The sequence below is a fragment of the Mustela lutreola genome, chromosome 16 (assembly GCF_030435805.1).
Source record: "Mustela lutreola isolate mMusLut2 chromosome 16, mMusLut2.pri, whole genome shotgun sequence".
Classification (NCBI taxonomy): Eukaryota; Metazoa; Chordata; class Mammalia; order Carnivora; family Mustelidae; genus Mustela; species Mustela lutreola.
The window spans coordinates 28,053,640-28,080,607 of record NC_081305.1 but is presented as its reverse complement, the minus strand read 5'-3'; the positions used below and the strand labels follow the sequence as shown (position 1 = coordinate 28,080,607).

The 26,968-nt window shown below is 53.9% G+C and overlaps 1 protein-coding gene across 1 annotated transcript; it reads left to right on the top strand.

The window, feature by feature from the left end:
• Nucleotides 1-326: 326 nt before the first annotated feature.
• On the top strand, nucleotides 327-25,782 carry MMP2 (matrix metallopeptidase 2). The gene is made up of 13 exons (XM_059152128.1): nucleotides 327-775; nucleotides 3,613-3,839; nucleotides 4,763-4,911; nucleotides 5,960-6,088; nucleotides 6,325-6,498; nucleotides 9,226-9,399; nucleotides 10,300-10,473; nucleotides 12,147-12,302; nucleotides 13,705-13,840; nucleotides 17,718-17,854; nucleotides 18,903-19,062; nucleotides 23,293-23,402; nucleotides 24,890-25,782. The coding sequence occupies exons 1-13, from the start codon at nucleotides 620-622 to the stop codon at nucleotides 24,991-24,993; spliced, it is 1,986 nt and encodes a 661-aa protein (XP_059008111.1). The 5' UTR covers nucleotides 327-619; the 3' UTR covers nucleotides 24,994-25,782.
• Nucleotides 25,783-26,968: the final 1,186 nt, after the last annotated feature.

The window sequence follows — 26,968 nt, the reverse complement described above, 5'->3', positions numbered from 1 at the left end:
GGACAGTATTTGCAGTATTTGAGGGCGTCTGGGTGGCTCAGTGGGTTATGCAGTATTTGAGTGTCTAGGGGGGGGTCGCTCCAGATGTTTCCCCGCAGGGGGTCCTGAGGCTGGACCGCAGGGGTGCCGAGGTCGCGCAGGGGACGGGGCACGCCACGGCCCCCGGAGCGGCGGGGCTGGCGGCGGGCGGTGGGGCTCAGAGGCGGGGGGAGGAGAGAGGGGAGGGAGGGCGGGGCGGCGCGGGGCGGGCCTGAGCTCGGCCCCCTCCCTGCGCAGCCCGCGCCCTCCCACCCCAGCAGGCCACATCTGGCGGCTGCCCCCTCCTTGTTTCCGCTGCATCCAGACTTCCTCCGGCGGTGGCTGGAAGCTGCGCATCTGGGGCTAGAAACATACAAAGGGGGCTGCCAGGACCGGCGGGAACGGGCTGCGGCGGCGGCGCGGGCTGGAGACTCGGGGGCCGGACCATGCGCCGCTGAGCCGGGCCAACCCCAGGCCACCGAGTCGAGCGGCCCCTCGGAGCGCAGCGCCGCGCGGCGGAGCAGGCGCCAGCCAGGCGGCGAAGCGGCCACACGCACCGAGCCAGCGACCCCCCGGGCGACGCTCGGGGCCCGAGAGCGCAATGACCGAGGCGCGAGGGGCCCGGGGCGCGCTCGCCGGCCCGCTGCGGGTGCTCTGCCTGTTGAGCTGCCTGTGGAGCCGCGCCGCCGCCGCGCCGTCGCCCATCATCAAGTTCCCTGGAGATGTCGCCCCCAAAACGGACAAAGAGCTGGCTGTGGTGAGTCGCAGCGCCCGCCGGCGGGAGCCAAGTTCTGAGAGACTTCGGAGGACAGGGGTCTCCCGAGCGGCCGTCCCCGCGGTGGGCACGCGGCGTGGGGAGGAGCTTCGGGAAATGGCTTGGTGGGGGGGGGCTTTCTTTGGGCTGGCTGAGGGAGGGATCTCTGGCAAACTGTAGGGGAGCCTTAGTAACTGGAGAAGGCCTTTGATAAACAACTTGGCAACTGCGGAGACCGGCAGGGTGGGCTTCTCCCTGGTGGTGGTAGGCAGGGGACGCTTTGGCAAACAGCTGGAAGGGAGCTCCTCAGTAAATAACGGCGGCATTGTCTGGTATCTGGGGGATCTGGCACGGGAGCCGCTCCGTAAACAACTTTTGGACACATCTGGGAGGTTGGCTAACAGGCCCTTAGCAAGCATCTTCCTAGGCCTTTGGCCAAAGGCCTGAAAGGGGTCTCTTTTGAAAACGGAGGATCCTTTGAACCCCTGTGAGATTTTGGGAAGAGGGTCCTTTGGCACACAATTTAGGTTAACTTTTGCACACGTGTGGCTGGGAACTCAGGGCAGAGCAGAGCTTGGCCAACGTCAAGGCACCTTTGGCATACATCTGGAGAGAGGCCCTGAAGCGGATCTTTTGGCAAGTTTGGGAGGCAGGAGGGAAGCAGAGAGCGCATCTTTTTCACCTGGCTCAATGGACCAGTTGGCCAGAAGGGTCAAGGGTTGCACCTCGGAAAGTTTCCTCGAACTTCTGCAGCGGGGGTTGGAGAACCAGAGGACTGAACTGGCCACTGGCCGGCCAGGCGCCGGGAGGGGCGGGTGCACAAGGGCCCTGGCGCGTGGGGCGGGGGCGGATGGAGCCCCGAGCTCTGGAGCTCTGGTCGGAGCGCCGCCAGCCCGCCCTCCCTCCTGGCGGGGCTCCTAGCTGTGGCTCAGAGGTTGTTTTGCCGCAAGCTGGGATGCAGGCCGGCTGGCTGGAGGAGCTCCCCACTGCCCTGCAACAGACCGCAGAGATACACAAGGGAGCTGGGGGCATCAGAGGCGCACTTCCTCTCACCCTGTGAGCGCCTCAGGGGCAGGGACCCCTCCAGATGTGCCTTCCAGCCCTCGAGACATCTACTTCCTTACTCCTTCAGCCACCAGAGAAATCTATTCTCCTGCATCCTTGTCCCCAACCAGCCTAGGACAGGACTTTTATACTCTCTGGTCACCCAAGGAACCCCTTCTTTTTTTTTTTTTTAAGATTTTATTTATTTATTTTGTCAGAGAGAGAGAGAGAGTGAGCACAGGCAGACAGAGTGGCAGGCAGAGTCAGAGGGAGAAGCAGGCTCCCCGCAGAGCAAGAGGAGTAATGGTGTCACATCCCAAGAAGGGGTTCCTTGGGGACGCCTGGGTGGCTCAGATGGTTAAGCAGCTGCCTTCGGCTCAGGTCATGATCCCTGCGTCCTGAGCCGAAGGCAGCTGCTTAACCATCTGAGCCACCCAGGCGTCCCCAAGGAACCCCTTCTTGGGATGTGACACCATCACTCCTCTTGCTTGCATACAGGGTTCTGTCCCTGCTGGGCAAATGGGTGGGGAGACCTTACATTTTTAGGGGGCTCCTTATTTCAGGGGCCTGAAGCTGGCCTGCGCAATGAGATGGCTGTTGGTAGAGGGTGAGCTCTGGAGCCTTGAAAAATCTTGGTGGGTCCCCACATCTCCTACAGCATGGGGAAGTTGGTGTATCCTGGAGGCCATGCAGGAGGAGGTTTGAGGAGCCTTTTCTGGACTTACATTGCCTGGCTTCACGTCGGGGAATCACGAACAACTGGCCTCCTTGGGGAATGCACTTCACTTCTCCTCAGCTGCTTCTGCAAACAGCATGATGGTGGGGTCTCGGGGTTAAGGGGAAGGTCATCCGGGACACCTTGAAGGGTACCTGGGTCATGGTAGACACTCAGCAAGAGATATATTTGTCATCATTCTCATTGTCGCTATTATTATGGTCTCTATTCCCTTTTCCTAACTCCTCCCCCCCCCAAAAAAAAAGGTTAGGACCCCTGTAATAAAGTCTCTGGGTTCTTTTCATTATTCCGACATGGCACACATCACACATCCCATTTTCCATTGACTGTGGTCCATCTGCCTCCCCACACGGGGGTCTGAACCCTGGAGACTAGAGACTTCTGCCACGTTCACCAGTCTCTCCCCAGTACTGGCACAGGGCTTGACACACGGTAGGAGCCAAAAAGCATTTGTTGAACAGATAAATGAGCTCGTTCATCCCTGAAACTCCCTAGAGGCCTGTTTGCTTTAGACCTCAGTGAGCACAGAGGACGGGAAATTTTCTTTTTAGAAAGGACCTCTCCAGGATTTGAACCCAGGTCTGTCTGCTCCTGGAGTCCAGACACTTAAGTCTTGAATCTCTTTATAAGGAAAGTGAGGGAACCAGTCCCGCCGTCATCAGCAGTGGGGTGAATTAAAAGAGTGGGCAGAGGTAAAGAAGAGAGGCAGAGAGTTAGGAGTTCCCAGCATGGGCTCCAGAACTGGATGGCTTGGGTCCTAATCCCCTTCTGCCATAGGTGAGCTGTGGGTTCTTAGGCAAGTTTCTTAACCTCTCTGTGCTTTAATGTCTTTCTCTGTATGAGGGAGGTAGTAGGAGTAACGCATTATGGAGTTGCTAGATGGGGCATACAGTAAGCACCCACTCCGTGCCCTGTGTTACAGCTTTTCTGTCACTCAACTGGTGGGCGACAGAGCGGGTTTGGGATCCCGGGAGGCTACCCAGGACCGCTGGGTCCCAGACCACTTGGGTCTGGGGGCGTCCTCACCCATCTGCTGGCCTCGTGTGTTCATTTCTTCCAGCAATATCTGAACACCTTCTATGGCTGCCCCAAGGAGAGTTGCAACCTGTTTGTGCTGAAGGACACACTGAAGAAGATGCAGAAGTTCTTCGGGCTGCCGCAGACGGGGGAGCTCGACCAGAACACCATCGAGACCATGCGGAAGCCACGCTGTGGCAACCCCGACGTGGCCAACTACAACTTCTTCCCCCGCAAGCCCAAGTGGGACAAGAACCAGATCACATACAGGTGCCAAGGCTGGGCAGCTGGAAACAGGGCACTGGGGCTGCGGGACACTGGGTCTCTTTGTGCCTTGACTTCTCCCTTCTTGGGGTCCTGGGGAGTAGTTGGTGAGGGCCTGGCCCCTTAAGTTCTGTCAATAAAGTTCTTAGGAAGTGGCGTCAGACCAGAGCTTGAATCTCACGCTCTTGCTGGCTTTGGGGCAGCGGGCTCCTTAGGTTGCGGTGCATTGAGCCTTGACTTTCCAGTCAACAGAATGGGGCTAAAACCTAACCTTTTTTGTAGGTTCTCTGGGAACTGAGCTTGGTCCCATGTATAGTGGGATATCAAGACAGACATCAGCATCCAGCATACAGTGAGAGCATAAGGAATGCTAGTCTCTCTTGTTCTTAGACAGGCTCGCTAGGGCAGGGTGGAGGGAGATGACTGGCTGCCGACTGAATTTTATATTCTGTCATTGAGTTGTTACCACGGGTCGTTGGTTGGGCTGAGAGCTCTGTTCTGTATGGCTCATGCTGGATTCCAGGGGTGAGCTGTCTGTCCTGTAGCCTCCCTGCCCATCAGCCAGAGGTAAGAAAGGAGACTCTTGAGCTGGGGGCATGGGGTTGCGGGCTGGTCTAGGGCTCCACAAAAGCTCAAGGCATTCTGGGCGGGCTGCTCTCCCAGTGAGTTCTGCTCCACACGCCCACATACACCTGCCCACGTGTACACACACACTCATGCACTCAGACTTGCACACAGCAACTTGTGCACTCCTCACATACTCAGGAACATAGGAGCGGCACGTGGGCATGCACATTCACACCCGTTCCTGCATGGTCACACAGCGGCACACACATGTTTGGTCACGTACGTGCATGCTTATGTGCATGTGCACACTCCCATTCCCCTGTACACACAGACACACTCGCATGAATTTCTACGCCCTGCAGGATCATTGGCTACACACCGGACCTGGACCCCGAGACGGTGGATGACGCCTTTGCCCGTGCCTTCCAAGTCTGGAGCGATGTAACTCCGCTACGGTTTTCTCGTATCCACGATGGGGAGGCGGACATTATGATCAACTTCGGCCGCTGGGGTAGGCAGAAGAGGGGTGCAGAGACAGAGGGGCAGTCTGGCCATCTGGGGGGCCTAGGATACTGAGCAGAGCTTAGACAGGAGGGTAGAAGGCGTAGACACTGGGCAGCCACACTGATATGGGGTCAGGTGACGTGACAGTGGGTACAGAGGGTGTAATCCTGAAGGCAGGCAGTCTGTCTGCCCCGCCCAGCATGGTGGCCACTAGGGGCACAGGGCCATTCACATTTAAATTAGTTAGAATTAAACTGAACTGGAAATTCCACTTCTCCATCACACTAGCCACATTTTGGTTTCTCAGTGGCCACATGAGATCAGTGGCTCTTGAACTGAACGGCACAAAGAATACCCCATCATCACAGGAAGTTCTCTTGGCGAATGCTGGAGGACATTGAGGCATTCTAGATGCAAGAGTGAGTCAGGAAGAGTGGAGCAGTGTAGACTCGGGAGGAAGTGGGGCTAGATGCAAGGACCAAGGATGCCATGTGGGGCGGTCCTGTGAACGCTGGCGGCAGTGTGGACCTGAAGGTGGGTGGTGTGGACATTGTGAGTGGTGGTAGCGTGATGTGGGTAAATGACATGGGCACAGGCAACAGTGTTGACACGCGGGTGGGTGGCGTGCTCCTGGGTGGCAAAGCAGAGCTGAAAGTTTACATTGTGGATTTTGGCGATGTGATGACTTGAGGGTAAGTGACAGGGCTGGATGGGCAGTGTGGGTGTGGGGTAGGTGATACAGACAACGGTACAGATGAGGGACAGTGGAGAGTGGCGAGGACATGGGTGGGCGTATTAGTCTGTGGGTAGGTATGATGTCGCCGGCCGTCGTGTGGTCAGTGAAGGTCAGTGGTAGGGATAACGGGGAGCCATATAGACTTGAGGGGACAGCACAGACCATCGGATGGTAACAGTCAAGTCAGGAACAGAGATGCTCTGTTCTCGGGATTGAATAACCACACCAGACAGGGCAGCTAAGGGCCCATGGACGGAAGTGTGGCCGGGTTTCAGGGCCCAGCTGGGGCAGTTGGAAGCCGACACCCTGTGTGTTGCAGAACATGGAGACGGATACCCTTTCGATGGCAAGGACGGGCTCCTGGCTCATGCCTTTGCCCCTGGTCCCGGCGTTGGGGGAGACTCCCACTTTGACGACGATGAGCTGTGGACCCTGGGAGAAGGGCAAGGTAAGAGAGTGAATATCCGGGTCACGCCCGGGTCTCCTCTCTGGTCCCCCGCATGCCTCGCTGTCCCTTGGCCACAAGGACTGTGGCTTCCCTGGCCACCTCGGAGCCCTCTGTCTGCTCTGATGGGACCAGGGAACCAGCCGTGGGAGGGAGGTCCCATAACCCGGCTGAGTCAGAATCCCAGTCTCCAAAGAAGCGCCCGGAGGGGCTGACCGCCCACCCTGTGTCGCCCTCAGTGGTCCGAGTGAAGTATGGGAATGCCGACGGCGAGTACTGCAAGTTCCCCTTCCTGTTCAACGGCCGGGAGTACACCAGCTGCACAGACACGGGCCGCTCCGACGGCTTCCTCTGGTGCTCCACCACCTACAATTTTGAAAAGGACGGCAAGTACGGCTTCTGCCCCCACGAAGGTGAGCGACCGCCTGGCCCCAGGCTTTCCTCCTCAGCCTCCACCTCCCTGGGTCGCCCCTGACTCCCGTGCCCACTCCTCCATAGGCTTGATGCTGCCCATCAGCCAGCACCCCCCGCCACTGCCTCATTCACGCAGCTCCCCCCCACCACACGAGCCACAGCTGCGTCCTTCTTGTCCCCGCATTTACGTGATGCTGTCATTAAACCAGTTGGTTCGTTGGTTTGTTTTGCCGTTAGCAGTAATAGTTGTGAAATCACAGATTTGATGTGCTAATTATGTTTTTTCTAGTATGTGTGAGAATGAACTTGGAACTATTCAAATGCCCGGTGGTTCTCTGTAGAATCACTTTCTACCCCCAGACCAGGATTGGGGGGTGGGGTGGGTGGGGGGGTGTGTGCCTCAAGGACATGAGGAGAGGCTGGGGGATGGATTGAAAGCCCAGCAGTGGGAGTGAGAGGCAAGACTCAGACACGAGGCTGGTACCCAACCCGGCTTGGGGACTCTGGCCCTGGGAATGTCAGTGATTGTTCCTGGTCCTGATGCTGACTCTTCTAGTGTGTGTGTGTGCATGTGTGTGTGACACACACACACATGCACACACACACACACATTTGAGTGTGGGAGCGGTTTCATATTTGTCTGAGTCTTTGTCTTTGCTTGTGTCTGCATCTCTGTGTCTTGGCAAAGGAAGTAGGCCTGACTCAGTATTCTTGTACGTGTTTTTGCCAATGCTCGGGACACGACATTTTCAGATATTTTGAAACCATATAGAGGGAGAAGTTTTTTTAAAGGGGTAAGGTACAGACCTACACACTCAATCCTTTTTTAATATATTCTTCACAGTGAGACACACTCCGTAACCAGACAGCATGTACATCTTCATACGTGGTCACGTTATTAGATTGGATGATTCTAGAGGTCAAAAGCCCTGAAAACTGGGGGGGGGGGGGACCCAAAAATTAATTTTGTGGATATGTGTTTCTTCTCCATCCTGTAAAGACTCTTTGATCTATCTATGCCTCTGTCTTTTCAGCTGTAATTTGACGAGTTTGTGACTCTCTCTGACCCCATTGCAACTGAACGCTGAGCACCAGCCGTCTTAACAGAAGGGAGGGAACAAAGAGCTAGTTAATTGTGTTCCTGTTTACACTTTTAATACCACATCTCGCACAATACTTTGTATTAAGTAAGAGGTCAAGCCATTGACCATTCATGAGTCAGAAACTTTTAAACAAAAGTAGTTTATGTATGTGGCTTTTCCCTGGAGGGATTCAAGCAGCCTTAACCCTGCCATGTGTCAGTCCCTGTGATTAGAACAGAATGCCTTGATCGTGCAAGTGGAAACAGCTGTAATTCATAAGTCTGGTTTTTCCCTGCACTGGCCATTAGCCATTTACTTGGTCTTTAGCCAGATGCAAATACGTAGAACACGCACGGGTTTGGGTCTTGGGATAGATGTTCTGGTTACTCAGGCCCTCCTGACTGCTGAGTCAGTGGCTGTTTGTCTTTCTCCTTGTTGGGGGCTGGATCTGAAAGGAGTGGGGGGTTTCTTGGGGGGTAGACCTGCAGCTGTCGGGAGGCCAAGGGCAGAGGCTGGCCTCTGTGGAGGTTAACACTTTGCCTTTCCTTCTCTGAGGCCACCAAGGCATCTGGCTTCAGTTTGGGCTCTCCCCGGCGTCTCATTGTTTCTGGCCTTGTGGGGGAAGGTCTCCTGGTTGGGATGAGGGGAGTAGTGAGGATATGGAGCCCTGATCCTGTGATCCCTGGCCCCCATTTTGGTCATAGTGGAGTTAACGGGGGCCGATGAGGTCACTTCTGGCGCCTTTGCGCACAGACTGTCCTTGTTACACACTTGTGGTTTTGCTCATTGGCAATTCCGGAGACACATCATTTTGTAGCTTTGGGGTGGATGAAGGCATGGGGGAGTGGGGGGAAAACCCACGCAGATGAGCCCAGGCTCTGAACGCAACTCTCCCCCCAATTCTCCAGTCCTAGCCTCTGTCCTGGGGAGAACAGAGAGGGAGCTCAGAGGGCGTGTTAAAAGGTTTCTGAAGATACCACCTCCCTTCCGTTCCCTCTGTCCTCCTCTGCTCCTCCTCCTCTGTGTCCTGCAGGACCACAGCAGGCCATCCAGGAAAGCCCCTGGGTTTGAAAGGGAGGGGAAGCTTCGTGTGCGCGCGCACGCGCGTGCCCGACGCACCCGCGCACTCACATGTGCACATGTGTGCACGAGTGTGTGGTAAAGACTGTGATCAAGTGAGAGGGGAGGACCAGGAGCCTTCTCAGAACTGTTTTCCTATCTCTCCAATGGAAAGACTCTTATGGTCCTGCCAACCGCAATCTGCATGGCGTGGGCACGGCCAGTTATCTTGGACCGTGACCTTGAGGTGTGGGCCGGGCTCTGCAGACCCTGTGCTGTGTGCCAGGTTTTAACCTTTTCATTGTTGGGAGGAGGGGGTTTGGGTGCATTGAGGCAGGCGTCCCTAAGGTCTCTGGGAAGGGATGGAGCCAGCCAGGGAGGCAGGGATGCTCTCCAGGAGCCCGGAGAAGCATCAAGTCCCCCACCACTGGAGATGGTTTTGAATATTCTCACGATACTGTAATCTCGCTGGTGTGACCTGGCCGCCAGCGCCATCCCCATGCAGGCGCCCAGCTGATCCCCAGCCAGGCAGACGGGTGGCCTCTCACATTCGCACCCTTCCCCTCTCTCTCCCTGCCTCCCCAGCCCTGTTCACCATGGGTGGCAACGCTGACGGACAGCCCTGCAAGTTCCCGTTCCGCTTCCAGGGTACATCTTACAACAGCTGCACCACCGAGGGCCGCACGGACGGCTACCGCTGGTGCGGCACCACCGAGGACTACGACCGTGACAAGAAGTATGGCTTCTGCCCCGAGACCGGTGGGTGTCGTTGCCTCTTCCTGCCCCTCGGGGCCGGCAGCCTGCCCTGTGAGAGAAAACCTACCAGAGCCTCTTCCCCATCCCGACCACCTTTCCCCAGGACTGGGGTGCCAGCCAGAGTGCTTAGCGGTTGGGACAGCATGGGCACCCACATCGGGACAGACAATGCATGGGCACCAGTAGCCTGTTGAGCTGAGTTGGGGATGCCTAACGTCCGTCCAGCTCAGAACCTTGCCTGAATGGTCCACATTCCCTCAGCTTCCCGGGTAATCCTCTCTCTCTCTCTCTCTCTCTCATTCTTTCTCCAGCTCATCTTCAAGTTTTTCTTTCCTGCCTTTCTTTGCTCTCATCCGCATCTCTAGCCTTCAGTTTCTGTTTTGCAGCAAGGACTCCCTGCTTCCTTTCTTCCTCCCTCTTTTCCTTGCTTCTTTCTGCTTCTTCCAGCAGATCTTTACCGAGCACCTGCTTTCTGCAGGAGACCCAGGTAGGTCCTCCCCAGGACCCTGCATGAGGGCGCTCACGGTCGAAGGAAGTATGTGGGCACTGTTAGCTCTGCCCGGCCCCTTCTGCCTCGGGTCCCTCTGGCCCCATCCATGGGAGGCTGAATAAAGCTCTGGAATCTGGCTGTGTGGGTTGAGTCTTAGCCCTCACACTTCTGGCAATAACTGCTCAGGCAAGTTTCTCTACTTCTCCGAGCTCCATTTTCCCATCCATGAAATGGGGGTCATGAATGGTCCCTACTGCCCAGGGTTGTCGAGACATGTATAAAGTGCTTGCTTCAGGGCCCAGGGCTGAGCGAGTACCCCAGTCTCGTGACTCTTTGAAGTCCGCATTGCGTCATTTTCTGGTGGTGGCCACAGATGCCTTACTGCCCCCTGACCCATGTCCCTCCCTCCACAGCCATGTCCACCATTGGCGGGAACTCAGAAGGCGCCCCCTGTGTCTTCCCCTTCACCTTCTTGGGCAACAAGCACGAGAGCTGTACCAGCGCGGGCCGCAGCGACGGCAAACTGTGGTGTGCGACCACGGCCAACTATGACGATGACCGCAAATGGGGCTTCTGCCCCGACCAAGGTACAAGGCTCTGGCCACTGGGCAGAAACACCAGACACCGCCCCGCCCCTGCACCAGAAACCTTCCAGGGCACCCCCACCACTTATGGCATAGACTTGTGCTCTTCGAGACACGGTGGTGGCGGAGGTCCTGCCCAACCACGGAGATGCTGTCTTTCCCCTCCGGTCTTGACCACCCTTCCAGTGGGGTTCTTACTACCCCACACATTCAGCACTGGGCACAGGGTACCCTATACCAGAGAATGATTCCCCTATGGGGCATCCCCACTTTCAAGGGGCTGGGTGGGCAGGAGAAGGGAAGAAAATGGAAGTAACCTCATTCTCCAATGCCACTGTCCATACAACACAAGAGAGCCCTCCGACCCTTCCTTGCTCCCAAGACACCATCCTTGGCCAAGTTGTGAATGGGGGTTCTCTGACAGTGCTGAGTGCTAAGGATAGAGCCACCTGAGACAGCTCTCAGCCCTCCAGGGCACACAGGCTGAGGCAAGAGAGTGACCAGGAGGTAGGCCATGACCTTACCATGTGGTCAGCTCGGTGAGGAGGCTGCCTGGGGGTCCGATCTGATGGTCCCGATGGCCAGGTGAGAGGGTTGGTCCGTGGCTGGTCAGAATTCGATCAGCCTCCTTTTCTGTGACTTTTCTTCTGTTTTTACTCACAGTGAGGTGGAGTTTGGATCATGCTAACTGAGAGAGGCTGGACAAAGTAGCTTTTTTTTAACCCCTGTCAAACAGCATGCTGGGGCCTAGCATTACCCGCTCTGCCCTGGTTTCTCCTTAGAGGCGGGAGTCTCCCTCTGCTGGTAAATGGCGTGAGACTCTGGAGCTGGTGTGACACCTTGGGGTGTACGTTAGTTTCCCAGGGCTGCCATAGCCCAGTGCCACAACCTGGGTGTCTTAAAACGATAGGAATTATTCTCGTGCATTTTAGAGGCTACATGTCCAACGTCGAGGCACTGGTAGGGCTAAGTTCTCCCGGAGGGCTGCCTCTCTTGTCATATGGCCTTCTATGTATCTTCTCTTTGTAAAACGGCATGGTCATTTTGGATTAAGGACTCACCGTACCCCAGAATAACCTCATTTTCACTGAATTTATCTGCAAAGAAGCTATTTCCAAATAAGTTCCCATTCCTAGGTGCTCAGGGTTAGGCACCCCACAATTTGGGCTGCCTTCTCTCTTTTGGGGGAGACTCAATTCATCCCACAGCAGGGTATGAAATGGGGTTTGCTCTCTGTGGCTGAGCCTGGGCAGCCACTCCAAGGGAGAATGGTTTTTACTGCTTCCTGGGGGAGATATGGCAGACCGACTCTCTTACCTCTTTGGAGACCCAGCATGCAAGGTTTGCCCCTCCTCTTTGTAGAGAAACACATAGAGCCAGAGAACGGGGTTTTTAACAAACGGGACTTGAAGTCGAGGATTTGCAGCTGCTTCTTGCTCTCCTTCATAGCTCCCAGGAATCCCACCCTGGAAGGGGACAAAGGGACTTTGGCTGACCTTACTTGAAGGCAATGGGCATAGTCTCTTGGTCCCGGAACTCTTAGGAGAAAGAAGAATGGATATGAGCCAGCCGCAGAGCTCTCAGCCCCGCTAAGGTCCCCATCGCTGGGGCCAAGGCCTCCAGCTCTCTCAGCTCTCTCCCTGTCTCTCTGCTCCCCCCCCTCCTGCGGCCCTCAGGGTACAGCTTGTTCCTGGTGGCAGCCCATGAGTTTGGCCACGCAATGGGGCTGGAGCACTCGGAGGACCCTGGAGCCTTGATGGCGCCCATTTACACCTTCACCAAGAACTTCCGCCTGTCCCAGGACGACATCAAGGGCATTCAAGAGCTCTACGGTAACCGTCAGCATGGGGGCCTCTGGATGGGGGTCTGGGGCGGTCATGCAGCCTGGGATGGAGGCCCAGGGATCTCCAGGACTGCAGGAGACAAAGGCAGGCGGCAGGAGCGTTGGTCTGGCCTGGGAGTAGCAGAGCTACTCCCCCCACCGGGTCCCCAAGGGTTAGCCCCTTTCCTTTGGATGGTCCTTTTCCTTTCCAAATAACACCAGCGTTCACGCCCCTCTTGGCTTCCCAGAGCCACTACGTGAGGTTGGCAGGGGAGAAACTGGTTCCCCATTTTCTAGGTGAGTAAACTGAGGCCCAAGGAAAGTGACCCTTCTGGGTCAGGGTCACCAGATTTAGAATCCAGGACAACGAGCTAAACACAGGGCAGAATTGCCCAATGTATAGAAAGACCCTGATGATACCGGGAATCAAAGTGCCTGGTTTTCATGCCGATTTTCTTCTCTTTTAAGATTTTATTTATTTATGTGAGAGAAAGAGACAGAGATAGCAAGAGAGAGCATGAGCCAGGAGAAAAGGGGGAAGCAGGCTCTCCACTGAGCAGGAAGTCTGACTCGGGGTTTGATCCCAGGATCCTGGGATCATGACCTGAGCTGAAGGCAGACACTTAACTGACTGAGCCACCCAGGCGCTTCTGATTGTTTTTTGTTTTAATGTGTAGTAGGCACAGTTCCACCAGAGCTTGAAACCAGTGCTAAATTTACTAACACTTACAGGTTAGAGTGGGCCCATTTAAAAAAAAAGAAGGTAGCTATAAAATGGTCCTGGACCAAGTCACAGCAGCAGGAGCGGTGCTGGATAACAAGGCTGGGGGCACATGGATTTGGGAATGAACACCAGATCCAGGGATAGACGCCGGGTTCGCATACGTCCACCACTCACCAGCAGCAAGAGAGGGAGCAAGTCTTTACCTCCCTGGACTTGTTTTCCTCATCTCTAAACCGTGGCCCATTGCCATGAGGGGCAAAGGGATGAATCCTGGAGAAAGTTCCACACATCCAATGCTGGACACAGAGGTGGCCACAGATGTCCCTGACTGTCTTGCGGGCTTGAGAACCTGAGCATGGGGTTTGAATGGTTGGGCGAGTTACTCAACCTCTGTGGGCCTCAGTTTCCCCATCTATAAAGCAGAAGTAATAACGGTAGTAATAACGGTGGTGGCGACTGGTCAGGGTGACATCCGCAAACTGCCTCTGTCAAGACTCAGGTTTCTCTTTACTGTCCTCCCCGTGCCACGTCCAGGCGTCCTCTCTGTGTCTTCCTCACGCTCACTCCAAGGCCAGAATACTATTTTTTCTGACCTTTCGCAGGCAGGGGTGGATGGTCTTGGGAGCTCAGCCTGGTGGGGATAGTTGCTAGACCTGGGAGGGTCTGAAGTCACGTCCTCCTTCTCCAGGGGCCTCCCCTGACATCGACACGGGCACCGGCCCCACTCCAACTCTGGGACCCGTCACTCCTGAGATCTGCAAGCAGGACATCGTCTTCGATGGCATCTCTCAGATCCGTGGGGAGATCTTCTTCTTTAAGGACCGGTGAGTGCGGGAGCATGCTCCTTGTCCTCGCCCTCTGCCCATTCCCTGAACAGATTCTTGCCTCCCCAACGCTCGGTCAGGGAGCCTATTGGGGTCTTCATAGAATGCCCTGTAGAGACACTTTGTCCCATGTTATCAGACAGCCCCCAGATGTCTGTGGCTTACGGCAACAGACACCTCTTTCGCTCTCTCCTAGTCTCTGGGTCTGCTCTGTTTGCTTTGGTTGTCTGGGTTTCAGTCTGCGGTTTGGGTTGAGGGATGTTCAGCACGTCCCTCATTCTCCTGGGGTTAGCAGCTGCTCGTGGCAGATGACGAGCACAAGAGGCCGAATCAAACCACGTGAGCACATTTAAAGCCTCCACTCACATCACGTCTGAGAATTTTCCATTGACTGAAGCAGATCACACGGCCAGCCCCAACCCCTGCTGTCGAGGGTGGTGCTGTGAGGTCACATGGCAAACGCACATGGATGTAGAATTTTGAAATAGGGGTGGAGGGAAGAATGGGGAACAACAATCCAAGCTCCCAAAGGCTTTCTCCTGGAATGGCCTTGACCCCAGACAGCCAGATTGTTCCTTGGAGGGGGAGCAAGTAACCACAGGGGAGATGTGGTCTCCTTTGTGCTAGAGATAAAGGCCCTAGCTCAATCAGCCAAAAGCTGAGACTCACCCAGCCGCCCTAGTCCTCCCAGAGAATGGCAGACATAATGTAGGACTGCATTAAGGCGTCTGTCCATCATCCATCTGTACATACGTACATGCATACATACACCATCGTTCATCTATTTGCCCATCCTCTATCCATCCATCATCTTTTTATCTATTACCCATTGGTCTGTCATCATCCATCCATCATCCATCCACCCATCCATCCACACACCCAGCCAGCCAGCCATCCACTCATCCATCCATCCACCCATCCATCCACTCATCCATCCATCCACTCATCCATCCATCCACTCATCCATCCATCCACTCATCCATCCACTCATCCATCCATCCATCCACTCATCCATCCATCCATCCACCCATCCATCCATCCACTCATCCATCCATCCATCCATCCACTCATCCATCCATCCACCCATCCATCCACTCATCCATCCATCCACTCTCCATCCATCCATCCATCCATCCACTCATCCATCCATCCATCCATCCACTCATCTATCCATCCATCCACCCACCCATCCACTCATCCATCCATCCATCCACCCATCCATCCACTCATCCATCCATCCACTCATCCATGCATCCAGTGTGTGGTAATTGACAGAATGGGCTCTGGACCCAGATTGCCGATCTGGGTTGGAATCCAGGATCTGCGGCTTACTGGTTGCGTGAATATAGGCAAGTTAATTATGAGTCTTCTGTGTACCTCAATTTCTTCATCTATAAAATGGGACTAGTATTCTTACCTATTTCATGGGGCTGTTTTTGGGATTCAAGGCTGTAAGATTAAATGCTTAGAATAATGCCTGGCGCGGGGTAACTGTATGCAATCACACTAGCTAAGATTGTCAGCAATGAGCCATCTGGGACCTACGGTGCCAGCTACTTTGCTTTAAGAACTGGGGTGGAGGTGCTGTGCTGGGAGCGGATGGGACGCCTAATTAGGGGACACCTAATGCCTAGAGGAACGTTCTCAAAGAGAGGTCCAGAGATCTCCTATGGCAGAGCTCCCTAGTGAGTGTGGGTTGCTGCCCCTGCCCACAAGCCCTCTGGCTGAAATCTCTAGGAGTGAGCCTGAGCATCTCCATTTTTGCAAATTCCCCATGAGTCTTAGGCACACTGAAGTGTGAGTAGCAGCGGTCAAGTCTGGGAAACAAAGGCAGGGAGAGCTGACTGCAGTCCGTAGCCGAGTGAAAGGATGGAATTGCAGAAGCATTTGGGAAATGCTTGCCTGGACAACCTCGAGTCAGGAAAGGCTCTGAGTAGGAAGCAGCACCTTAGCAGGCCTTTAAACTAGAAGCAGATCCAGGGGGAGTGATGAGCTCACAGGTTGGGAGGGTGTTTGGGTCAGGGGGCCCTGCAGGACCAGAGCCGCAGAGATGTGAGAATTCCTGGCTTGGGGGAGGTAGAGAGGGAGCCTGATGAGGCTAGAAGGTGTTCTGCAAACTTTAGTGAAGGACCTCCTCCTCTGGTCCAGGCCCTGGGCTAGGTGCTGGGGGACAAGTGCCCTGCTTTTTCCAGAGTCTTCTGGCCCACAGGGAGATGGCCAGGATGCAGAGAGAGAGACAGGGGAGAGACTCAAAATGCAGTGAGAAGTCAGGTACCATCGGGCCCCCCACCCCAACAGACTCCTTTAACCTGGAGCCCTTCCCACCTGGGAGGCCCTGACCACATTCAGAACTGAGACATGCAGACCTGGGAAAGCGTGCAGAGCACAGGCCTGGGTTTGGAGCCATCCCTGGCTTGACAAAGCGTCATTTCATAAGGAAGTTGATGCATGTTTGATGGGTTTATTGAATTAGCCAGTAAATACGTAAGTACCGCCCATGTGCAGAACGAGTGGTAGGCACTGAATTGGGGACGGGGTCAGAGGAGGGGATGAGAAGGGTAATAGGCAAGAAAATTAAATTCAAATCTTGGAGTCAGATCTGGGTTTGAATCCTGGCAATACCATAATCTCTCTGCGTTTCATTTGTCGGGTAAAGATGGTGATACCTTCTTACGGTATCAGGGTGCCAGGAAGAGGGAACCCCAACTCAAACCAACTTACACAGCAGAGAGAAACTGCTCTCATGTGGTATGAAGTCCAGAGGTAGGGCTGCCTCGCAGGATGGAAAATGTTTTCAGTGATTCAGTGATGCCTTTGTCCACTGCTATCCTCTGCATTGATTTTCCCTGAGGGCTGGTCCCTCGTGGTCACACAGTGACTGCCAGGGGCCGGAGTGGGGGTGCATAGAAGGGGCCGCAGGCTTCCTTGGCCACATCCAGCAGGAAAGAGTGAGAGGTTCCCCAGCTGTGAATTCCAAGTCTGTTCAATCTCGTGGGCCCACATGAATCATACAATCACTGCTGAATCAATGCCAGTTGCCAAGACATGCTGATAGGCTTAGACCAGCGGTTCTCAAACAACGGCATGAGTTAAAATCCTCTGGAAGGCATGTTAAGACAGATTGCTGGGCCCCAAGCCCAGAGAGTCTGGTGCATAGGTCCCGAGTGGGACCCAACAAAGTTGTGTTCCCCAGTTCCCAGATGATGCCCATGCTGCTGGTCTGGGGATCATACTTGGAGACCAGCGGCTTAAGCTCATCAGAATGGGGATGGGGTCCGAAGTTGGGCATGCTTGGATCATAAATATAGGAGTGGGGTGAGGAAGGTTGATAGGGAAATAAACGTATCACAGATGCTGGTAAACTACCAGCATCTTGTCGTGAAGATTGCATTTTACAAGACACACAAAGTGCTTGGCACTTAGTAGGCGCTCCATAAATAATAATAGCTCTCCCCCTTGCCAAAGTGCACGTTTCCATTCCACTGCAATTCAGGAAATATTTTGAGTACCACCTGCCCCTGCCTCAGTGGACTTCTGGTTCAGAAAGAGACATTTTAACAAACAAACTACTATTCCAAGGCACTCAGTGTTAAAAGCCTCAGAGGAGGAAGACTATGGTAGAGACAGAGGTAGTTAGGGAAGACTTCCTGGAGGAGGGAGCAAGATAGGGAGCAAAAATGTGGCTTCTCAGCCCTGGCATCTTGCAGAGGGGGCTCTGTCCATTCTCCAGTCCCTCTCAAATGTGCCTTTAACCTTGCCTCCCCCTCTGGAGATACCACCACTGGGAAGTTTTTGAGTGGGTTTGGGGAGGCGTATGTGGGACAGCTGCAGAGTGACGGAAGGTGTGGTTTCCTTTGTCCTCTGCCCCCCACCCCAGGTTCATTTGGCGGACGGTGACGCCACAGAACAAGCCCATGGGGCCCTTGCTGGTAGCCACATTCTGGCCTGAGCTCCCAGAGAAGATCGATGCCGTGTACGAGGCCCCACAGGAGGAGAAAGCTGTGTTCTTTGCAGGTGTGTGGGAAGGGCTCTGCCTCGCCCTCAGCTTCCCAGGGCTCTGCACCAGGGTTCCTGTGCACCTATGCATGCTCCCTGTCCTTTCTGGATCTGTTCTCTCAGTCATTAGTTCCGGAAGCATGGGCTTCAGGGAGAAGGGCTCAGACACCCAGCATCAAACAGCACTAGCCCACGGAGTGAATGTTCCATTACATTTTAATTTTCAATCCTTCCAACTCCTCTTCTAGAAGTAAAATCACTGTTCAGTGCAGCGTCTCTTACACTTTTCCAGTACTAGAGCCTTCGGCAGACAGCGATTTTAGCTGGAACTTTTTAAAAGGTCGTGTCATTTTTAACATTTAAAGTGAATTTATTTCCAAAAAATAAATGTCTTTCTATGGATTATAAGATAAATTCCTCGAAAGCAAAGAAGGAATAAATAATAGTACGGGAAATCTCTGTAAGTGGTAAAAACAACCAAGGTAGGGTCCCGTGGCCAACATTTAGGAAACCCTGCTCACCCGGGTCTCATCGGAACCTACCGTATTACAGGGGTCCAGGCCCTGACTTCACTGAGCTCATAAGCTAGCAGAGGAGAAGGAAAAGCAGGCTTTTAAGAGGAAATGCAGTAAGGCTGTGGCTGGGGAGGGAGAACCCACAGGAGCCTGCCCTGGTCTGAGACGTGGGCCCAAAGGCTCAGCAGCATGACAGGTACGCGTTCCCCCAGCCAGCTTCCCATGTCCTCCATCCCAGAGGGGTCCTGGACTGTGGTGCCAGTTAGGAGAAGGTCTCATGGCAGGGGTGACACTTAGGATACGTGGCTTGGTGCATGAGCGAGGGCTGGAGGCACCCCACTGCCCCCACTTACCTCCTCGGCCAGATAAGCAGTTTGTAAAACCATATATGGGAGACCAGATTCTGAGCACTGAACCGGAAGTGAGCAGGACCCTGTGTCCCCATTAAGAATGGCCACAGCGGGGCCCCCGGCAGTCAGACGACGGAAGGAACAGGCCAGGCTGAGGGATTGCAGCTCGAGGAACCAACACAACCTTTGCTTCCGCCCCAGGGAATGAATACTGGGTCTATTCAGCCAGTACCCTGGAGCGAGGGTACCCCAAGCCACTGACCAGCCTGGGGCTGCCCCCTGATGTTCAGCGTGTGGACGCAGCCTTTAACTGGAGCAAGAACAAGAAGACCTACATCTTCGCTGGAGACAAGTTCTGGAGGTGAGGGGTGGGCGGGGAGGGCGCCGAGGCAGGGGGCGGGGCAGTCGAAAGGAGGTCGGTGCGGCCAGTGTGCAGACCTGGAGAAGATGCTCTGTGGTTTTCAGCTTCCTGCGTTAGGGTCGGCGGTTTGGGGCCTCAGATACCCCCTCTCTGACCTCTAACTTGACAGGGCTGCAGGCCCTCTGAGAGGTCCCGGAAGGATGAACAGCACACTGCTGGTACGGGGCTGGTCGGAACCTCCTTTCCTTTTCCAAACACTTTGGATAGGGCCCACGTCTGCCTGGTCTGGAGCTTTCCATCTGGGGGTGACTCGCTGCAGAAAGGGATAATAAAAATAAGTCTAACAGCTGCTACTTCTGACTCTATATGCCAGATGCTATGTCAAGGGCTTTATGAGATCATTTATGGTATCGTTACTAATTATTATACTAATAGTATTGTTACTATTATTTCCATTTTGCAGTTGAGCCAACTGGAGTTCAGAGAGGTTAGGTGTCTAGCTTAAAGTCACCCAGCCACATCATGGCGGGCTGGGATTTGAACTTTGGAATTCTGGCTCCCAGAGAACATGCTATTTATTCTTTACTGTCCAATACTGTACCTAAGATAGCAGGGTCCTCTGAAATAGCGGTGGTGAAGGTGGGGGGAGGGCAGAGGACGATATACGATGAAGACAGAGATGGGTGCACCAGCTGCCTGCAGGAACATCCAAATTGGGCCCCCCTGGGAAGCAGCTGGTGTGTCTGGTGTGTCTGCCACAGCCGCAGTGTCTGTGGGCGCAGACTGGCAGGGGGGCCAGTTCAGAAGCAGGTAGCTCCCTGCTCTAGGTCATCAAAAGGGAAGGGTTCAATTCCAAGAGGCCACAGTCAGGGCTCCGGGTCAGGGAGCCCGATATCCAAGAAGGGTCAGTGAAAGGCCGCCCAGACTTCCGGAGTTTGATTATAATTCTTCACATTTCCCAGACAAGGAAACGGTGGCCCGAAGAAATTCAATAACATGGTCTATGTTACTTAAATGCAAGTGTGTTGACCCCAGAGCCAGGAGGATGACCGCATCTCCTGTGCCCTAACCCCACGCTCCTCCCCGGTACTCTCAGGGTCATTCGGTTAGTGGGAAGGGGTGGGGGGAGCAGGGGCTGGTTCCTGCATTCCTCCTGTGGCTGCCTCTGGTGGGCCCTTTGTCTGCCATTCCTGGAACAGTCCAGCTTCCCTCCCAGGCCTCTCTCTTCTCCCCCTTCCCTGCGCCCCTCCACCCCCGCCCCTAGCTGCCCTGCATTCAGAAGCTGTTTGCCGGTGTCAGAGAGGAATTCCAGACATATTGCTAAGACACTTAGCAACTCAAGCTGATGGATATCTCAAGCCTCAAGAAAGAACACAGTCAGCCAGGAAAGCTCGGAGCGGGCTTTCCGCCCACAGGCTCCGGAACAATCCTGAGCACAAGCACATACTACAAATGGCCTTTCTGCACGGTAGGCGCCCTGAATCCCCTCTCCAAATCTTAGAATGAGGACAGTGGGACACACAAAAACGTGGATCTCAGAATTCGATCATAAAGACGGGTGTCTATGGCTCATGGTGTTGGAAGGACTTCTCTAATCTCCCTCCAGTGCCTCCTGGGGGATTGGTAAACCACACAGGACAGATGGGGTCATGTGTGAACGCAAGGGTGTGCACGTACGTGGGCACTCGGGCTGTGCTGGTGCTTTGCTGGGTTTCGGGGAGAGTTACCTGCTTCCCGGTCCCTTTCTGCAACAAGCCCACCTTCCCAAGTCCTGGTGGCCCTGCTTTAGGTCAGCGACACTTACTTAAAAGCAGCCGAGCCGAAGGCCTTACTGGATGCTCTGGACTGGGTTTCCAGAAGAGGCAGATGTGTCTCCCAGAAGAGGTGGTTGATGAACTTGACACTGTTACTGGAGCTGAGTCTGCAGAGGGCCCAGAGGAGAAGGACAGAGAGCCCCCGATGACAGAAGACAAGCGTCTGTCTCCAGCCTGGCATCTCCCTTATGCCAGGGAGTACTCAGCTTCTGCTTCTGGAAGCTTCCACTAAACCCACCGACATCCACTCAGCATCCCCTTTGTCCCAGGCACTTAGCTGGGTGCCGGAAGGCAGTGGTCAAGACATAGTCACACTTTAACTTGTGGAGCTTAAGCGAGAATGCGGGAAATAGACATAGGTGCATTTCACCTTTATTTCTTATTTAAGGTAGATACTATTCTTAGCCCCGTTTTTCAGGTTTAGAAACTGAGGCTGAAGTGTCTCAAGGATACACACCTGTGGAAAAGTTGAGATGCAGGTGTCTGTGTTCTTAACACCTGCTCTACACTGCCAATTCCTGCAGCTGCAGGGAAATACAGGGTGTCACAGAGAAAGAATTTTTTTTTTTTTAAGATTTTATTTATTTATTTGAAAGAGAGAGTAGGAGAGCATGAGCAGGGGGAAGAAGGAGAAGCAGGCTCCCTGTTGAGCAAGGAGCCCAATGCTGGGCTCAATCCCAGGACCCTGAGATCATGACGTGAGCCAAAGGCAGACTCTTAACCGACTGAGCCATCCAGGCACCCCAAAAGAAACCCTTTAAAAGACAGCCAGCAGGAAACACTGTAGGAACCTGGGGACAGAGCTAAACGAAGAGCTCCAGATCCCTGCAAAGGCAGCACCTTCTGATGCCATGATGCTGTGTTCTTCCCCGAGAAACAGAACTTGGAACCAAATCAGTTCACTTCTCTAAGCCTTCGTTTCTGCATCTCTAAAATGGGATTGCTTCCTGCCTTGCCTGCCCTCTGCGGGCAGACTGGACACTAGCAGAAGACACATAGCTCCGAGCGGGGGCATCAGGGAAGGTGACGTGGGTGGAGTGCTGGGACTCTGAGATGCACACTTGAGTTTGGGATGCCAGGTCACGAGGAAGCATGTTAGGTTTTGCAAGCAGCCTAAATGATGCAGAAGGGAAGGCTTTTCTGGCCGTTCTCGGGGTGATGAGGAGAGGGGGAAGCAAAGCCCCCCTGTAGAAGGGAACCTACAGGGGACATTGTTGTTGGTGTCTCGGGTCAGGGTGATCGGGCTGGCCGTGGGGACGGGGACCCACTCTGAGGCACGGCCGAGGAAAGCCTGGCTGTCACCCGAGCATCATTCAAACACAGGTCCGTCTAGACAATGAGCTCCTCAAGGCCAGGACTTTATCTTGACTAATGCAGTAACCACAGGCAGACAGTGGGGGAGCTCATTAAATATTTAGCGAACAATGGATAGGTCCCTTTAGCAAAGGAACCAAAGGGACCCCAGCATTTAAAAAATTCTCCAAAATGAAAAAGGTGGCGGCATAGCCAGAAAGAAAACTCTGCCAGCTAATACTCAAGGTATTTAGCTGTGTAACAGGCACAGCCCAGCATAACTACTCACCCTGGTAGCTGCAGCAGGGACAGGGGTGGTGGGAGGCCCGCCCTGTGACTAACAGGGCTTAGGTTCCCGAACCACCTTGCCCTGTAACCACCCCTGGCCATCCCGGGTGAGATCATCTCCTGGGATGGGGACTGTCATCTCCACCTGATGGATAAAGCAGCAACAGTTTGTCCAAGCCTTCAGTCTCTCAGTGAAAGAATAATGAGGCTGGAACCCGTCCTTGGGCTCCTAGTCCAGTGCTCCTCATACTGCAGCAGGGATCAAGTTTGGAAAGGGACTAACATTTCCCAAATACCTACGAAGTACCAGACATGGAGACAGACATTTTGCCTATGTTCTCTCATTTGCTATGTTAATTAAATACATTAACTACAGCCCCATTTTACAGTTGGTAAAGTAGAGGTTCAGAGAGCAGCTCATAGCCCTGGAGTCAGCCAGGCCTGGGTTGGATCCCACTTGGAAGCTGGGTGCCCTTTCGAAGTCTCTGGTCTGTGAAATGGATATTACGGTAATAACTGTGTCCTGGGATTGTCACAGGATTGACTGAGAAAGTATATGGAAAGCGGTTAGCACATTGCTTTACACGTTAGCAATAATCACAAGACTGCTTTTATGGGACTGTTGAAGGTCATGTAATTAGTGAGTAGTGGAGTCGGGATCCAGACCCCAGTCTGACTCTCTGGCCTTCCACTGCAGCCGGCTGCCTCCCTGCAGGGCTAGGTCTGATTTCCCAGGCTCAACCAGGAACTGGCTGCTGGGCCCTCCCAGCCAGGTTTGGAGAAGGGCTGGCCTTTAGGGAGGCCCCATGGGTTCCTCATATCCGTTTCCTTGCAGATACAATGAAGTCAAGAAGAAGATGGATCCCGGCTTCCCCAAGCTCATCGCCGATGCCTGGAACGCCATCCCAGATAACCTGGACGCCGTGGTGGACCTGCAGGGCGGTGGTGAGTTGCCCGAGCCCCTGTCCGCTTTCTAGGACGTGCCTCCCTGCCCCCAGCCAGGGCCCAGCTCCTCCCAAGCACACACTCCCTCATTGTGCAGGGAGACAGGCGGTGCTCAGGGGGGAAAAACAAACCAGCCCCTTCAGCCCAGTGCTGGGAAGGCATCCAGACCCCTGACCTCCGCTCACTCAGCCGGCTCCAGGCAGTAAGACCCAGAAAGGCCCATCACAGCTGCAGGGCCTGGAGCCAGGAAAGGGAAAGGCAGGAGGCCTGCTGGAACAGGAAACGCGGGCTCTGTGCCCTGGATTCATTCTGGGGTTTGGTCCAGGCCCTTTCAGGTTCCATAGGAGGCCTTGTGACTGCTTCTCATTAGCAGAACGATGGCTCCATTTGAGATAGAACAGACTTTGTCGTGCCCTGCTGCTGATGTGGCAAAGATCTCCCACTCACCTCCATGTGCCCCTGGTCCCTCACTGAGTAAAACACAACCAGTATCGGCAAGGGATAGCATTTGGAGTTTGCAAAACATCTTCCTGGGGAGGCTTCTGTGAGGTCTGCAGGGGTCTGGAAAGGGGTCCCAGTTTGGCCTTCTTAGAAGAGGTTGCATTTAAATTCCTCAAGGATTTCTTTTGAGCCCCTCTGCTACGCGAAGCCCATGGCCCTAACTTCCGGTGGTAAAAGGTCTCACATGTTCGAGAAAGACCTGTGTATGATCTAGAGGGGGCTGGGTTAGGGATTATCTTCAAGAATAATAATTTAGGGAGCACCTACTAGGTACAGGGATTTTCAAGGAATTAAATGGGGTCATGTATGTCAGGGGTCCCACATTTTCAAGTCCGTGGGGGCCAGGCCAGTAGCGCCAATGAGCAAGGCAGGCAGGCAGACAGGGGTCTGCGGCAAACCAGAAGGCACATGGGTTATTTACAATCACCTGCATCTCCTGGTTGCTGCAGGAAAGGTGGGGATGTGGGGGGGGGGGGGGGGCGTGCCGTTAAGATATTCTAGCTGTTTTAAAAGGAGGTGAGAAATGTATATTTTCATGTAAAATTTCCAGATGTTTTTGGGTTGGCAGCTTACTCAGAATTCAGAACAAAACAAAACAAAAGCCTTTTGGTGTGAGCCAAATTCAACCCATCTGTAGGCCAGACCGAGCTAGAAGCCTCCTGGTGTTCCACATCTGGTCTCTGGGAAGTGCTTTGTCTGTGCCCGTGCTCGGTGGAGTGTTGTTATTTATATTTATAATAGCACATATTATCTCATTTAATCCTTGCCACAAGCTCGAAGAGGTTGGTATCTTTAGTCCCATCTTCAAGATGAAGAAACAGGGATTCCGAGCACTTACTTCCACAGCCGTTCCCCTTCTACTGCTCTCCAAGGGATCTTCTCTGGTTGAAAAGCTTGTTCCTTATGGCAGGTGACTCTCCAAGCTCCCGGGAACCTTCCATGTCTCAGGACACGGTGGTGACAGCCTCTCCTCTTTCTCCTGCCAGGTCACAGCTACTTCTTCAAGGGTGCCTATTACCTGAAGTTGGAGAACCAGAGTCTGAAGAGTGTGAAATTTGGAAGCATCAAAACCGACTGGCTGGGCTGCTGAGCAGGCTGTGTCTCCCTGCCCTGCCCCTCCAACATCTGCCGACCGAGCCCTGAAGCCAGGGAAGGACCCGGATGGCCTGGCAGCCTTCAGCTCTGTACTTAACCAGCGTGCTCACCCCTTCCTAGTAATTTAAGGTTCTGGAGAGTGGCTCTGCTCTGTGCCCAAGGAACGGTGCTGATTGTCCCCCTCCCAGCTGCCTTCACCTCCCCACTCCGTATCCCACCAGCCCTCCAAAGCCACCCCCAAAGAGATGCTTTGATGTTCTCAATGCAGCCCTGCCCTGGGCTGCCCTGGTGCTCCCACACTTCAGGCTCTCCCCCCCGGCCACGACTTTCTGTGGCTGACAGCACCCTCAGAGCCAACAGACAGAGACTGTCTCAAGAGGGCACTGGTGGCCCGACAGCCCGGCCTGGCAGTGGGGCAGTGGGATGGGGACATGGTCCCGCGGCCGCCCCACACACCTGGCTTCTCACTGCTGGCTGCCTTAGGAAACTCTCCTACCTTAGCAGATCGCTTTGTACGCACTTTGTTCTTTTCTTTCAGTTTTTATTTTTCCACTTTGACGTTGTATTTCTTGACAGAAGGACTCAGGTTGTCTGAAGTCACTCCACGAGGCATCTCAGCCCACTGTCGGGATGGTTCTCTCATTCGCTCTATTTAGTACGTCCCTAACCCATCACTTCCTCCACTGGCTGGAGGAAACCCCTCTCAGCCCCGTCCCCACTTCCCTTCAACAGTTCCCCATGGGAAATGTCAATGAGTATGAATAAAGACACCAACTGCGTGGCAGTGTTTGTGGGTTGTTTTGTTTTGCTTTGTTTTTTGCGGAGTCTAGAGAGGGTGGAGGATAACAGTGTAAAAAGTTTACATCTCTGCTCCCTCTGGAGCTCAGGTGATCTTTGCTGCAAAGGCCAGAGCTGCCAGAATAAATAGCAAGAGACCCTACGAGTGGGGTAGCTAGAGTCCCTCTGTCCTGTAGAAAGAGCCTTGAGATAGGGGTTCTGTCACTTTGTCTCGTTCAAGGCTCCCTGCCTTTTTGAGTCTCTGTTTCTTTGCTGACAAGAACGCCAGTTCTAACACTGCTACTACTAACAGTGAACAATAGTAACATCCCTTCCATCAATAGAACGCTTACTCTGTGCCAGGCCCTTGATGTGCCTCACTTGGTTTAATCTTTATGACAACCTAAAGAGGGGGAAGCTATGATCCCCTTCTCTGGAAATCCCGGAGCTGCTGGGATAACAAGTTGAAGGCCCAGGATTATTTCAGAGCCCCCTTCTGGCTTTAATTAGACTTATTGCTTCAGGCCTCTCATGGTGGGGCTGGTGGGGAAGGGGACAAGGAGTAGACACGACTCTCTGCGGGTGACCTTAGTGGGCCAAGAGTTGTCTTTTCTCCTCCCTGTGGCTTGCCCCATGGCTCAGGTCCTTGAGGGTCTCAAAGAAATAGTCTTCGGTGCAAGTTTCTGGCTAAAGAGCCATATGGGGCTGCCAGCCCCTATTTGAAGACCCCCAAGGCTTATATTGTGACTGTAATACGCTATTATTAATCTATTAATACACAATTATTAACAATTAAAAAAATTGCTTCTGCAGCCCTGTGGCATAGACATTAATCTTGCCCCATGCTTCGATGAGAGTACAGGCTCGGAGAGGTTAATCAAGGAGCTGCAAGCCACACATTTCTCTGGTGGGGTTGGAAGATTTTGAGATTCTGCAGTAGCTGAGTATGAAGCATCGCTGAGCCAGGGCCCAGATTCCGATTCTCACCATGCCCTCCATCCTGATGTGAGCAGTTGACCTGTAACTGTAAATCATTCCCCATCTTCAGCCTCTGCTTCTCAGCACTCAGGGCTTGACCTGCTGACCTCGGGCTTATCTTACCCAGCCCCCTCCCCCCATCCATCTACTTCCAGATAGGCTCCTGAACTTCCTCAGGGTGAAATGGAGTCACAGCCCAAATCATTTCCCTTTTT